Source organism: Bidens hawaiensis, unplaced genomic scaffold, assembly GCF_021521415.1.
Source record: "Bidens hawaiensis isolate Kalapana, Puna unplaced genomic scaffold, B.hawaiensis_p1.1 tig00015993_1, whole genome shotgun sequence".
NCBI lineage: Eukaryota > Viridiplantae > Streptophyta > Magnoliopsida > Asterales > Asteraceae > Bidens > Bidens hawaiensis.
Window position 1 is genome coordinate 313,207 of NW_027492442.1, and position 15,208 is coordinate 328,414.

General features: G+C 34.6%; 1 protein-coding gene across 1 annotated transcript; it reads left to right on the forward strand.

Annotated features, from left to right (window-relative positions):
- Window positions 1-3,509: 3,509 nt before the first annotated feature.
- On the forward strand, window positions 3,510-6,499 carry LOC143550303 (protein FAR1-RELATED SEQUENCE 5-like). Its single transcript, XM_077040981.1, has 8 exons — window positions 3,510-3,528; window positions 3,897-4,131; window positions 4,774-4,869; window positions 4,912-5,032; window positions 5,217-5,433; window positions 5,544-5,782; window positions 5,888-5,958; window positions 6,112-6,499. Exons 1-8 carry the CDS (start codon window positions 3,510-3,512, stop codon window positions 6,497-6,499), a joined length of 1,386 nt encoding a protein of 461 aa, XP_076897096.1.
- Window positions 6,500-15,208: the final 8,709 nt, after the last annotated feature.

Here is a 15,208-nt window from a genome sequence, read left to right on the forward strand (position 1 = left end):
ATTTATGTGTGGATGGAGAACACCTCTAAAGAAACTTGGCCCTATCCATCGACAAAAAAACGTGTATCTGTATATGATAGTAAGATTACAATATATTTCATCATTCAAGTAGTTGACGATCCGGTAAACAGAACCAATCGATATAGTAATTGAAGTAAACACATACTAATGTATGTTGCTTAATAAAAAAAATGAACAGAGGCATGCGCCCTATTCCAATAAGTGTTTAAAAAAGTCATCACATTCGAAAGTGTGCATACAATAAATGGATGCAAAGATGAAAAAAACGGGCAACATAATCATAACATACAAACGATTGACAAATGGAGGCGTTAATCGAATAATTAATTGGTTGCTATCATATAATACCTGTTTGGGGGTATTATTAGTGTTTGCATACAATCAGAATAGGGATTTAGGGTAGATACAGATTTGATAACATGTTGGAGTAGGATTTGGGGTATGAAATTTGCATACAATCGAAAATACATAATGGAATAGGGATTTGGGCTATGAATATATAGATTTGGGGTATGAAAACAATATAAACATACACGGGTCGGAAAACATACCGATTTGAAGATTCAGATTTGGTGTGTAAATTAACAATGTTGAACAGCGAATTCTATCTCATTAGGGCTTGTTAAGAAATGTTTTAATCTTGCTAAGGAAGGTTTTAATTAATTTGTTTTAATTAGAAAAATTATGAATAAAAAATTACAAGATAAGGGTGTCACATGGCACAAAATAAGCCAATTATGTGCCATGTGACACAAACATTATTTTTTTTTATTATAATAGTAGATTTAGTATTTAATTTAATTTTCTTGCCCTGTTTTTAAACGATTTTAACATTAACCAAATAGATTTTTAGAAATGTTAAAACCAGTTAATGAAATAACCGGCCCAGTTGTTAACTGATACGTCCAAAATTGGTTAAACGGTATTTCCACCTCTAGTGGTGGTACAAGATTGTAAAAAGAAATACAAAACACATATATTGGTCATTTTATAAAATGCATAATACAAATTTAGTTTTATACACTATTTAACAAAATTCACGTTTTATTTAGAAAAAAAAACGTTATCTTATTGGCATGTTACCAAATTTCAAAAAAAAAAAAAAAACAAAAAAAACACCTGAGTCCATAGAGTTGAAAAAAAACGGGTTTATTTCTGAGGCTTAAGTTATCCTACATAGTCTAATAAATCTAGGAATGATATAAACTATAAAGACACAGAGTGGCGGAGCCATGAATTTTTTCTTATGGGTTCGGAATTTTCTGGCGTTCAGTTTTTTTCCGTCGTCAAATTTTTTGGGCCCGGATGGGCCGAGTCCGTCATTCGGCCTAATAAATAAAATGCAATATCACAAACATAACCAAAGTACATTGTAAACATTAAAATAAAATACAAAGGCAAATTAAATAAAATGTTTACAAATTAAAATTGTTCAATACGCGTTTTCACGTATTGAAAACGAATCATAAAATCTTCGACCGTAACTGTCAGAAAGAACTTATTTTCAATATAAAAATGCAAGCATTGTTCAAATAACCGCTACACATACAAGTAGTTCGAGTATTTTTTTTTTTAAATGATGATGGAGGAAATCAAAATTAAAGAAGTATATTCTTATGGATAAAAATAGGGGGCGATAAGAGGAATTTGATTGGTCGAGTTTGTGTAATTGTACATTTAAAAAAGTTTAAAGTTTCGTGTTGTACGTTCCTCCGTTTCAAGCTTCTTGCTGGGCATTGGAGTTTTTTAATAATAATTTCGCCGTTAAAAATAATAAAAATAAATTTAGATCAATGATGACGACCATTAAACAAAATACGGTGCTACATGTATTCTTATAATTAAAACAATATTTGTCTGGACATATATTTTGAAACTAACAAGACTTCTCATGCCATCTTCTTCTCCATGGATGCCCTCAAATTAAATGGCATGTACTCGAAGTTTAAAAATACGACATCGTTCTCACTCTAAAATTCAAGTTTTTGTTTTTTCACCGGCGAACGATGAAATGTTTCCAGAGATTTCGTGACACCGGGTTCGTTCGCCGAAAAAGAATGGGTTCGCTCGTTAAATCGTACCCATAAGTTATATATAAAACCGAAAACGGACCGGGTTCGGCCGAACCCGGTGCCTTGAATGTGGCTCCGCCACTGAAGACACAGTGGATCGCAAAATATAACACAATGATGTGTAATATAACACAATGTCAAGGAAAAACACAATGTCGAAAAAAAATCACAATAAGAAAATATATATAGACACAATGATCTGAACAAAAAATAATCTACAAGCAAGAAATCGAAAGCGAAACTTAAAGTCTAATATCGTAGAATTCGACAAGACGGTTCCAATTCCACTAGTTTGAGTTCAATCGGAGTCCGTTTGATACATTTCCTACGACTTTCTAGTTTTAAAAGACCGTGCATTTAAACATACCCTTATTTAAGAAACCCGAAAACCAACAACGATGACCTTTGAATTTTGTGTTTACATAAAAGTGTGAAGATTTCCACCCCATTCCTTTTTTTTAGGGCTACAAATGAACCAAACGAACACAAGCAATGCCTTGTTTGTGTTCGTTTGTAAAAGAAACATTGCGTTCACGAACGGTTCACGAACTCTTACCAAATGAGATTTTATGTTCGTGTTCGTTCATTAAGGAAATGAATGTGTTCACAAACGGTTCACGAACATAAACGAACACAAATAAAATTTCGGAGCCTAGCGATTGGGATCGATGTATTCAACAATAAGAATAATGAGAAAGAAAATGGAAACAATGCACAAACAATTTGAGAAAATAGTTTTCTACTTTATGTTACCGGCAATCAATTAAAAAAATATAAAATACTTAAAATAAAATAAATAAATGTACAAAAAAAACTTTTATGAACAACATCTACAAACGAATGTGAACGAATATTCATGAACACATTACCGAACGTTCACAAACACAATTGAACGAACAGAGGCTTTGTTCATGTTCGTTTGTTTAACTAATCGAATGATATTCTTGTTCATGTTCGTTCATTTATTAAACAAACGAAAGCAACAAACTTCCCGCCAAACGATTCACGAACTACTCGCTGAACGATTGGTTATTTACAACCCTAAATGTTGCTATTTAATTCTTTCTGAATATATCAACTTCAACCATATATATACATATTATGAGAAAAGATGGAATACACAAATGCTTATCGTACAAAACCGTACGCGCCATCTGTGAGCGTCGATCTACACCTTCGATTCAGTTGCGAGCGGCTGAGAAGATCCCGTGTATTTAAGCGAGAAGGGTACGATTGTCGTTTTGATTCATAATCTAAATTTGGTATTTTGCGTGAAAACGGTTACGATCCTGATTTTTAGCTTAATCAAAATCAATTTCTTATTTACGAAACAATTTTATACCGAAAACTATCAATTGAGATCTCTTGAGTACATGAACAAGTTTTTCAATCGATTTTGTGATTTAGGGTTTTGAAATGGAAGACGATCGTGAATGTAAGTTTTTGTTCTGTTTAAACTAATCAACAGTAGATGTATACCGTGTTTATAATCGTGGCAGTAACATGTATGTTAGTTTCTATGAGAATTACATGATAATTAATTAGTTTAGTTTGCGAGCGTGTTACGAGCGTGTTCATATTAGGAGTGTTTTAACATGGTTGATTTTTTGTGTTTATACTATGAGCGTATCATAAGCGTGTTAATATGACTGATTATAATGTTATAGAATATGAGCGTGTTAATATTAGGATTGTTAAAATGGTTGATTTTATAATATGAGCGTGTAGTTTATGTATTTTTATGATATGAGTGTGATGAGCGTGTTTGGATTTTATAACACGTTTGATTTGATGTTTGTGTAGATGATTCAAGTGTTTTGGTTGAAGGTCAAGGGGTTGATATCATTCTTGAAGTTGCTTCTTCTTACAGACCTGTTAAAGGAATGACGCTTTCGTCAATTGATCAAGCATTTGATTTTTATAGTGAATATGCTAAAAAAGCTGGATTTGGGGTTCGCAAAGGTGGATCTTACCTGCATGATGGTGTATTAAAGACCAAATATTTTACATGTTGTAAAGGTCACAAGCCAACCAAAATGTATGACTTAAAAGGTGATTGTAATAAATCAAGCAAGCCAAATTATAAAAGGAGGAAGAGGCTGACAATTAGATGTGGTTGTAGAGCACATGTACAGTTAAAATCTGTTGACGGTGTAATTTTTGAAGTACATGATTTTTTTGAAGGCCATAATCATAGAATGGTAGCAGATTCTAATATGCAGTTTGTTCGTTCTGCGAGGAAATTAACACATGTCCAAGAGGAAGCTATTTATGAGTTGTCTAATATGAACCTGGGACCTGTTAAAGCGTTTAACCTTATGAGAACATAGTACGGTGGTTTTGAAAAAGTAGGCACATCTAAAGATGATTGTAAGAATTTTAAACAAGGTTTGAATTGTTATATTGGAGATTATGATGCTGAGATGATTGTTCAGAGATTGTGTGCGAAGAGAACATTTTCATCTGATTATTGTTTTGAATATGATGTCAATGATGATCGTGAGTTAATTCGTGTGTTTTGGGCTAATGAGATTTCAAATAGTAATTATCTTGCATTTAGGGATATTATATCTTTGATGCTACATTTAAGACTAACAAGTAAGTTATTGATCCATACAGTTTCAATATAATATTCAAGCATATTAGTTTGTGTGTATGAATATGTTTTTATATTGTACAGGTACAAGATGGTTTTTGTACCGTTCACGGCAATTGATAACCGTTGTCATAGTGTGACTGTCGGTGCTGGATTATTAGCTTCTGAAACTATTGAATCGTATACACGGTTATTGCAAATGTTACTTTAGTCGTTTGGTAGTGCACCTAAGGTTGTTTTTACTGATCAAGACCCTGCTATGAAGCAAGCTACTGCAATCGTGTTTCCAAATACAAGGCATAGGTTATTTATGTGGCATATAATGAAGAAAGTTGCTGACAAGGTAACCTTTAACTGTGTTTGATTCAACTGTTTTTAAGTAGCTTAAATGATGAGCGTTTTACAAGCGTTTCATGGTAATAGTCTTTTTTGATGTTTAATATGCGAGCGTTTTATGAGCGTAACATATTTTATTCTATATTTTGGTAATGAGCGTTTTCATAAGCGCTTAACATTTTTGTGATCAGGTGGAAGCTGATCTTTGTAACAACGAAGATTTTAAGAGTAGGCTATGTAATATTGTGTGGACGGATTCAATTAGTCCTTTTGAATTTGAGAAAAAATGGCAGGCTATAATGGTTGAGTTTGAGCTTGACAAGAATAAATGGCTTACTGATATGTATGAAATCAGATTTGATTGGATACCTGCTTTTTATAGAGACGAACCTTTGTCTGGATTGATGCGTACAACATCGAGATCAGAGAACGAAAACCATTTTTTAGGACAAGCTACAAATTCTCAGTTAACATTAGTTGAGTTTTTCAACCATTTTGATTTTTGTATGGAGATACAGAGATACATGGCAGACGGTGTGATCATGATAGTAGGTACACGTATACGCAGTTAGAAACCAGAAGTTATCTTGAAAGGAAAGCGGTTAGGATGTATACAAGATCTATTTTTAATGATGTTCAAGATGAAATGAATGAAATTGTTGGTGGTGTTTCACAATTCAGTTCTTGTGAAGAAGAAGGAGGTTTTTTGAGATGTAAAATAATGGATTTTAATGCGTATGCTCCAGGTTTTTTTGAGGTAATTATGAGCGTTTAGTAAGCGTTTTTAGTTCAAAGTTGTTTAATCTCAAATTAATTAACAAGCGTTTAATAAGAGTTTAACGTGAGCGTTTACATTTTTTAGGTTGTGTTTAAGAAGGAAGGTGAGTTTGGCGAAGGGTCTACTGCAACATGCTCTTGCAAAAGATTTGAACCGTATGGTTTGTTGTGCCGGCATATTTTCTACGTCATGAATATGTATTAAGTCAAGAAATTCCCGAAAAGATATATAAATGATCGATGGAGGAAAGTGGCTGCGGTGAATATCTGAACAGTTCCAATGTCTGAGTTTGGTAATGATCTATTCAGGAAGATCAAAGAGATTTCAAGAGAAATAAAACATGTTGGTGAATACCTTATCATTAGTTGTGTTGCAGATATTGATGAATTGATTAAAGTTAGAGATGTGATGAATTTGATGATTGAAAAAGCAAACTTAACTCGGTATGAAAGAGTACGCCCATCTAAAAGGGATAGATTTGTTGCTGTTTTAGGTTTTGAACAACCATCAGAAGTTACTGTTCGTGTACCTACTGGAATAAGAAACAAGGATCGTGGCTCACACAAAAGAATTAAATCAAAGAAAGAGATAGCCATTAGTCGATCTGGGAAGAGTTATAGGGAGTGTCAAATTTGTCACATACCTGGCCACAACAGTAGAACTTGTAAAGCATTGCAGCAGCAACCGCAACAATGAATCCGTAGTGAAGCGTTTAGGTAATTAATTGTTATAGATAGAAAGAGTTAGTCACTGTTTTTAGATTGTGGGCTTTATTGTCACCTTTTTTACACAAGCGTTTCACAAGCGTATGACAAGCGTTTAGATAAAACTTTTTATTTATTTATATTTTTAAAACACGCAGGGTTACACCCGCAGCAGACCACCATCAGACCATGCAAACTTACAAGATAAGATTTTCAAAAAAAAAAACAAAACAAAAAACTAACATCATCAGACCCTATCAGACCACATCACTCCCTATTCTTGATGATCTCATGCCCATCTTCCTTGAACTCCATGTTGGTTGACACTTTTGAAACCGTGTCAACCAAAGTACCATACATAGAGTCGTAGCATGTAGTCTGTTGTTTCAAGAACTCAACAGTCTTTGCTTTGAACTCACTATCTGGTAGCTCCATGAGTTCGTTATATGCATCAAGAGTTTTGGATTTCTCTTGAAGCACATAGGCCTGTGAGTGTTGAAGGGCGGTGAGAAACTTCTCATCCTTTTCTTTCTCAAGATCTAACCTGGCTTTCACCATGCATTTCACAGTTTTCAAACGTAAAAACATTTTTTGTGTGTTTTTGTGTGATCTGAATAACAAGAATGGATGTGAACTATATAGACATAATTTTGGATGTCTATTAATTGTGGGTAGTTGAGATAGAGTTATTCAATGTTATTTAATTTTGATGTAGGCTCATAACCATCACACAAATGTCATTTATTATTTACTAAGCGTGTTTAAGCGTAATATATATATATTTTTTAATCTTTTGGTAGTTGACATAGTGTAATTTTAGTTAATTTGATTTGATGTAGGCTATCATTACAAAAATCTTTTTCCAATTTTCGGCAGGTGAGTAGTAATAAAGGTAATTAAACTAGATTAAAAACTAGTTTTTAACCTGATACAGTGATTTAGCGTATTACAAGCGTATAAGAGCGTATAATGAGCGTCTCATAACTACGTCATCACACTGTTCTATGTTCGCCCGTGAGTATACAGTTTTGAGCGTTGTTCAAGCGTTTTGATTTGTTTATTATTATTTTGGTCCGTGAACCTGCAGTTCTTTTTTGTCTTTTTGTTCTTTTTTTACTATTTGGTCTGTGATCTTTTCCTATATATGCTATATTTTGTTATACTTATATCCACACATATCAAAATCAGATATAATGGATGCTTCATCATCATCATCATCAGCATCTTTCAAGGAAGCTTTGAAGATGAAGATTGTGGAGCAGGTCGTCGCAGACAAAGCTTGCCTTGATAAGCTAACACATGAGTTTGTGATGCTTAACAATAATATGGATTATAGGGAAGTTATTACGAATGTTCTTGTCAAAATGCCCGCTAGTACTATCCGAGATCTTGCGATGTTTTTTATGGTTGATATAGGGAATAATGAGTTAGAACAGTTCAAAGTATTATCAAAGGCAATTCTCGAACTAAACTGCTCAATGAAATTGAAGTTGGATTTTCTCAAGTCATTATTAGAGTAGGGGTAAGTGGCCTGATGTGTTGAGAGTTTAATGAGCGTTTGTAATAATAAATTTGTGTGTACTTTTGGTAATAATAAATTTCCAGTGATTTTGTTAGTTGATTTATACTAACAAAAGACCATTGATTAAAATAGATAACAAAGTTTTGAAAGATTTCAAATTAGTTGTTGCCTTCTTTGGAGTTCTTCAATCAACTCCGCCCCGGTCAAAGTGGTATCGTTATTTTTACTAAATTCATGCACCTTCTCGATAAGATAATCTCTTTTCTTGTTTAGATTTGACAGAAGGATTTTGCCCAAATACTTTGCCCTCAACCTTTTTAGTTGATTCACTTGTTTAGGACATTCCTTGTTAAATCCGCACGTCCACGGTTTCTTCCCATCATATTTATCCACGTGTCTAATAGCAAAAACCCCCCACAATCCACCCCATTTTCGGTTGTTCTCCATGCCATCCTTAATCTTGTGATTGGAGCCTTTTGGATTTGGGGTGATTGATTTTCTTAAGATACATGTAAAAGACGGTTCCCTAAAATAAATTAAAAGCACTTAAGTATTTCAAAAATTTATAATAGATATTGTTGAGAGTTTGTTGAGCGTTTACCAGGATTTGAGGATTCTTGTTGTATCTTTCTTCAAAAAGTAGTCTGATTGCTTTTTGTTTGTCCTCTGGCCTTCTAAACTTTTGTCAACCGGTACTTCCTGATGTGCACTGTTGCCAAGCAACTCTATCGCTCCTGTTTGAAGGTTGAAAACATCACATAGAAGTGATCTCTTTGTAGAATTGGCACGAGGAATATAGCAACTTCCTTCATTGTTTTGACATCACTCCTTATCATTTGTGTTTCAATGTTGTCCGTAAACACTTGGAGTCTTTGTTCGTATGTGTGACCAAATGCCTCATTATAATGGTCACTTGTCTGCATAAGGATTTAAATAAGCGTTTAAAGATAATAGGTAGATTAAAGCATACCAGCAGTGTGCATGTACCGAAGAGCCTGAATGGTGATTCTGCATATTTTTTCTTTTCATCATAATTCATCAGTTCACAGAATGCATCCATTTCATTTGTTGTTAAATACAAACCAGGACAAAAACTCTCAAAACTCACCTTAAATGAATCTATGTAAGTAGACTTGAAAACCTCTTCCCATATGTCTTGAAGACAAAAAAAATATATACTCTGAAATTAGTTTTTCATCCTCTGTGACATTTGTGCCTATCTCAACCTCTCTTAAAAGATATGGTGATTTCAATGCGGGAGCTAACTTTCTCTTTATTCCTTCTTGCACCAACTCTTTGTCTTTCTTTTCTTGTAATAATGATACCGAAGATGTAATTTTGGGTATCATCTGTGAAGTTGATGTCGGTGTTATGAAATTTTCACTTGATGACAAACCAGTGTTAGCTTTTGATTCTTGGTTTTTCTCTTCTACTTTACTAACCGAAAAACAATAAGGACAAGTGACTGTAGCAGTTTACTAACCAATGCATTTTTTTATGTGTCTTACCTATGATATCTTCTAGAGTCCCATTAGTGTTTATGAGATTAACATCATCTCTGGTTTCACCTCCTTTTTGTTCACTAGACTCATGTGCATTTGTATGAACACGCACCGTATATGCTCCAAGTAAGATAGTTGTGAAGCAATAAGTGTGAGCGTTTAATAAGCGTTTTATTTATGAATATGTTTACCAAAAATTTGATACGTTCAGCTTCTTTTGGAATTTCAGTATACACCGAACTTTTTGCAACAGTGTGTTCCATATTGTCCTCTTTCGATCCAACTTGTGTATCTTTCATATAATATAAGCATTTTTAATATGAGCGTTTGATGAGCGTTCAAGTTGTATGAAGATAAATTTAACCATATTTTTAACATGAGCGTTTGATGAGCGTTTAATACCTTCCTTAGCCCATGCAAGTAGGGTAGTAACAACTGAATCAAGTTTATTATTTCCTTCTAGTTTTGTTAATATAATGTCTTCATAATCTGAGCGTTTTTTGAGCTTTTAAAGTTGTATAAAAGAAGTTTTATAAATTTTATACCTTTTTGAGCCTCCTTAACCCCTGTATTTACCACTTCATCACCAACTCCTGCATCAGCAACCCCTGCATCAGTAACCACTACATCACCAACAGTTTCCCCAGATTTTTTCTTTTCTTCAGATAGATTATAAACTTCAGGAATATCTGGGATTAAAAATTTAGATACCAGAGTTTGTTGAGAGTTTATAGTAGAAGTGTATAGAATAGTACCACTACATTCTTCACCAACTATAGTATCTGAACCAACTACTGCATCACCAACTACAACATCTGAATGAACTGAATCAATCGCGACAGCTGTATAAGAAGTGGGAACTTTCAAAGATATATAAATATATTTTTTAAAGAAGTGCTTATGGTTGAAATTTGAAAGAGAATTAGATTGTTTTCTCACCTAAATTAAGTAGTGTGTTGGTTTTCATGGTCTCACCTTCTTGTGTTTTGGGAACCATATTTTTTGTTGAATCTTTCTTCCCATTCACAACATCTTTCAAAGATCTTGTAATTAGATAAATGCTTGTTCTTTCCTTCACGGACCAAATCATTGATTTCTGAGCAAAGTTTTTCAAATTTCTCCAACTTTTTATCCATTGCCTTATTCCAAGACTATAAAACGAAAATATAGTTATTGATTAATTTAAGATATATCAATAAATCAAATGTCTCACCTTCTCTTCCTTTGTTTTGTTTGGTGGTAGGTAAGCAGACATCCCAGACATCTGAGGTGGGGTTAGATAAAAGTCGACCAACTCTTGCGTGTGTGTTCCCAATGTCATTTCAAATTGTCACACCCTCAAAATCCACTAACGGAGTTTTACCGTCAGAGGGTGTGAACTAACATGATCGAAGTCATTAGTTATATCAAACACCATTATTAAAGTCTTTTAAAAGCAAACAAAGACATACAAGTCTTAAGTAAATGCGGAAGCGTAATCTGTAAAGTAAATTGTTGCGTCACACAGGACGACTTAAAAGCAACAGTTATCATGATAAAATTAAAAGGGAATTTAAATCATAAAAGTATAGCGTACGCATGTCCTAAACCGCTCGCCCACCTCGGCTACCTGAGATAAACATACTAAAATTGTCAACACAAGGTTGGTGAGTTCATAGGTTTAAGTAAATTAAGCGTTGCGTTTTAGCGTTACTAGATAGAGTTATGTCAATATATATCAATATGTAGCTAACCTATCAAGCATGTATTACTAAGTGTTCGACACGGAAGCTGACTGATTATACGTTTTCCTTGCCACCATGTAAACCACGACCATGGTAATGTGTTAGCCAAAATTACACCCACTCGGCCTACAGTCGAGTTTAGAGTTGGGCGGGGTTTGTCAAACCTGGTAGTACTACTCAACACTGACTCGCTATTATCCAATATTAACCGGTTCAATTGTTCAGAAGGACTTAGTTGGTTTGTTTCCACTTAGCCTTACAAGTGATATATATAGAGTAACAAAATCTAAAGCGTTGGAGTAAGTTATCTCCCCATGATTGGTACGGACTACCCTAGGTCGGCATTGACTTTTCTAATACACGCAGTTTCTTGAGCTGCCAATGAGGCGGCGATGTATTCCAATTCCGTGGTGGACAATGCTACAACATCTTGCTGTGAGCTCTTCCAAGAGACTACCGCACCAGTCATAATGAAAACATATCCCGATTGTGGTCGAGAATCATCTCGATCGGTTTGGAAACTCGCATCCGTGTAACCCTTTACAACGAGTTCCTCCTCACCTGAACCGTATATTAGAAACATGTCCTTAGTCCTTCTAAGGTATTTCAATATACTCTTAACCGCCATCCAATGGCTACTTGTCATGCTTAAAGCGCGTGACACATCCGGTTTAGTGCATACCATTACATACATGACGGATCCAATAGCCGATGCGTATGGGATTCTATCCATTTTCTCTTGCTCATCCTTTGAGCTTGGACATTGAGATGTACTCAATATTGTTCCTCTTTGAATAGGTACAAAACATCTCTTAGAGTTTTCCATCTTGAACCTTTTCAAGATTTTGTCAATGTATGCACTTTGATTTAAACCTCTCAACCTCCTTAATCTATCCAAATAGATCTTTATTCCCAAAATATAGGCGGCTTCACCAAGATCCTTAATAGAAAAACAACTTCCAAGCCATGCTTTTACACCTTTCATGGTTGGAATGTCATTCCCAAATAGTAGTATGTCATCAACATACAATACTAAGAAGGTAAGATGCTCCCACTAGCTTTCTTATACACACAAGCTTCATCACCATTCTTGATGATCCAAATTTCTTAAATTCTCCATCAAAACGGTGATTCCAACTTCTAGATGCTTGTTTCAATCCATAGAATGATTTCTTTAACTTAAAAGAGTTAAAGAGTAAAAGGGGTCGTGAAACTCACTGTTTGTGAAGTTATCGAAGTCCGAGAAAAACGTGCTTAAAATAAATCCTCACTAGTGCTCTAAAACAAACAACGGGATTTCTAAGTGTTTTGAACTACGAGTGAGTCTCTAGACTCGACACATAAAAGTTATGCATGAGATGTGTTCGTGTTACGTTGGTGATAAGTTACGGGTGTGATAAAGTATGGTGTCAAATGTTACTACGATACATTTTCAGTAAATATCTACCACAAGGGCAAATATGTCAAACACAATTCAAACGTCGATCAAACAATCATTTTCATATTCCAATCAAGAATTCAACAGCTAAGTTACCGAGACAGAATTTAACACGTCAAGATTACTCTATTTAACTAATCATAACATGTAGATAAAGTCATCAAAATTTACCACAGAAACACACGTGAGTTAGGTTTCTAAAAATATTTTTATTATATTTTTAGCACATACGGTTTATCACAAGAATCAAAACAACACAGTAGGTACACAGCAGCCATTATCATGCGCAACAAAAAGTTTCTTGACTAGTCCTGTTACATGGTTAATCCAATTAATGCATGGCCAATTGGGTTAGATTCCACACTCAATTTATTAACTTCCAGAAGTGGAATCAACTCAATTGGTCTTGTCGTTTGTGAGATATACTATAAGCAAAACAACCTATAAGAAATTTTCCCGAATCAGAACTGTACAACCAACTTATGAATTAATAAAAAGTGACTTCCACACGTCCAAAAATTACAAACTTTGATTCTTTAGAAACTGACTCGACCTATTACATCATAGAATCAATAATCACTTCAGAACATATCATTAATATCAAGTTACAGCTGTTCTAACATGCATTTATGATTCTGTCCCGCATCAGTTTTTACCAAACTTCAACAAACTACTAATCTATGAACAATTAATCATGCATACAACCCTCTAGACCCATAATCCATCAACCATCCATCTCAATTACACTTTTCATGTACATTTAGGGTTTACTCAAAAATTCAATTCCAAAGAAACAAGTGATTAACAATCAATAACAATACAACTAGTCATCAATTCACTAGTGTTCATTAACAACACAACAATAAACCCTAACTCATCAATAATCAATAACTTTAACATTTAGGGTTTATGATTAATATGCTTAATGATGCAAATAATCGATAGAATGGACTAGATAGAGTGTTTAATTTACCTAGTTAGCACCTTGGATCTTCAAACAACTTGTAAAAATATCTTGTATCTATGTGTGTGTGTGTTTTTTCGGTCGATCAAAGAGGGGGGGGGGGGGGGGATGTCGTTGCAAGGGGAGATGGGGGGGGAGCGGATTAGGGTTGGATTATTGATTTTTTTAAATAATTAACCATGTTACCCTTTGCACCCTAAACTTCTAGTTAATGTAATTCTAAGGCAAATTCGTTTAGTTCTATGATATAATATTACACACCAAGCATGTAGTCACCTATAACATAACACGTATTTATTTCAAGTACTTGTTATCTTATTTATTGTTTGTTCACCAATGGTTTGAGTCGAATCGTGTGTGGTTGGGTGAAATTTTCGAAAGACTAGTCACGTATCATTTAAACTCTAATTAAATGCAATGAGGAATGCGTTAACTGGAATGACATAGTTCGTGTGATCTTGAGTTTGAATTAACGGAGTTCGGGTTAACAGAGTTAACATGAAATTGACGAGTGTCACACAAACTCAAATGTGAATACGTATCATCATCATCATCATCATCATCATCAAATTCGCCTTCGGCATTGTGATCAGCATTATCTGTTTCTGTTTCACTTCCCCCATCTGTCCCTGATAGATGTTATGTTATAAATGTTTCATTAGAACAAATACACATTAGAGGGTTTTTTGATGAAAATAGCAAGTTTTGTTACCATGTTTTTGGTTGTCAACATCTGCATCAAGCGTATGCATCGCTTTGTCACCGGTAGCTGCCTCTCCAACTGCATCAGCAGGTTTATCAGCAGAAGCAATAGCAACTGTATTATCAGCAGCAGCCTTAGGAATTATCTTGTCACCGGTAGATGCAATCTCACCAGCAGCTGCAACATCATCTTTACTAGCAATAGTTCCAACATCAGCAGTATCAACAGCAGTTCCAACATCAGCTTCAAAACCAACCGTTTCAGCATTCTCATATGCAGGAACGTATTCCTCGTTTTCTGAATCATCATCTAAAAGAGGTCCATTATTATACAAGTATATCTCCGTATTTGCTAGAGTTGTTGTTTTTATGTAGTTGACTGCAGGTGTTGTCACCGGAGCCCCAAACAGACCATATCTCTTCTGGTACTCATGTGTGTAAAGCATTACAAGAAAGGTGATTGGACCGTTGTATTGCTGATTGACATCCTTCCATTCTTCCTTTGTCATCTTCAGGTTGTTGATTACATAGCTGCACCAGTCCATATTTGGAATATCCGAGACACTGTCAATTGCGGTGATGAATTGTTGGTTGATTGTTGTTGTTTTTGCTATAAATCCTATACATGTTTTGAACAACACTAGGAAAAACAACTCACCAACTCCTTGATCTTCCGTCAAATTCCCTGTCACATGCTTTATACTTATTCTTATAGTCGTGAATTGATTCTTGAACAGATCTGTAGTTGCATCGTCCCCCAATCTTGGCCTACTCCTGTCTAAAACTGGATTTTACCCATTGGTATCCCCAACACTTCATGAACTTTTGCTGCTGTTATCTTAATAGCAT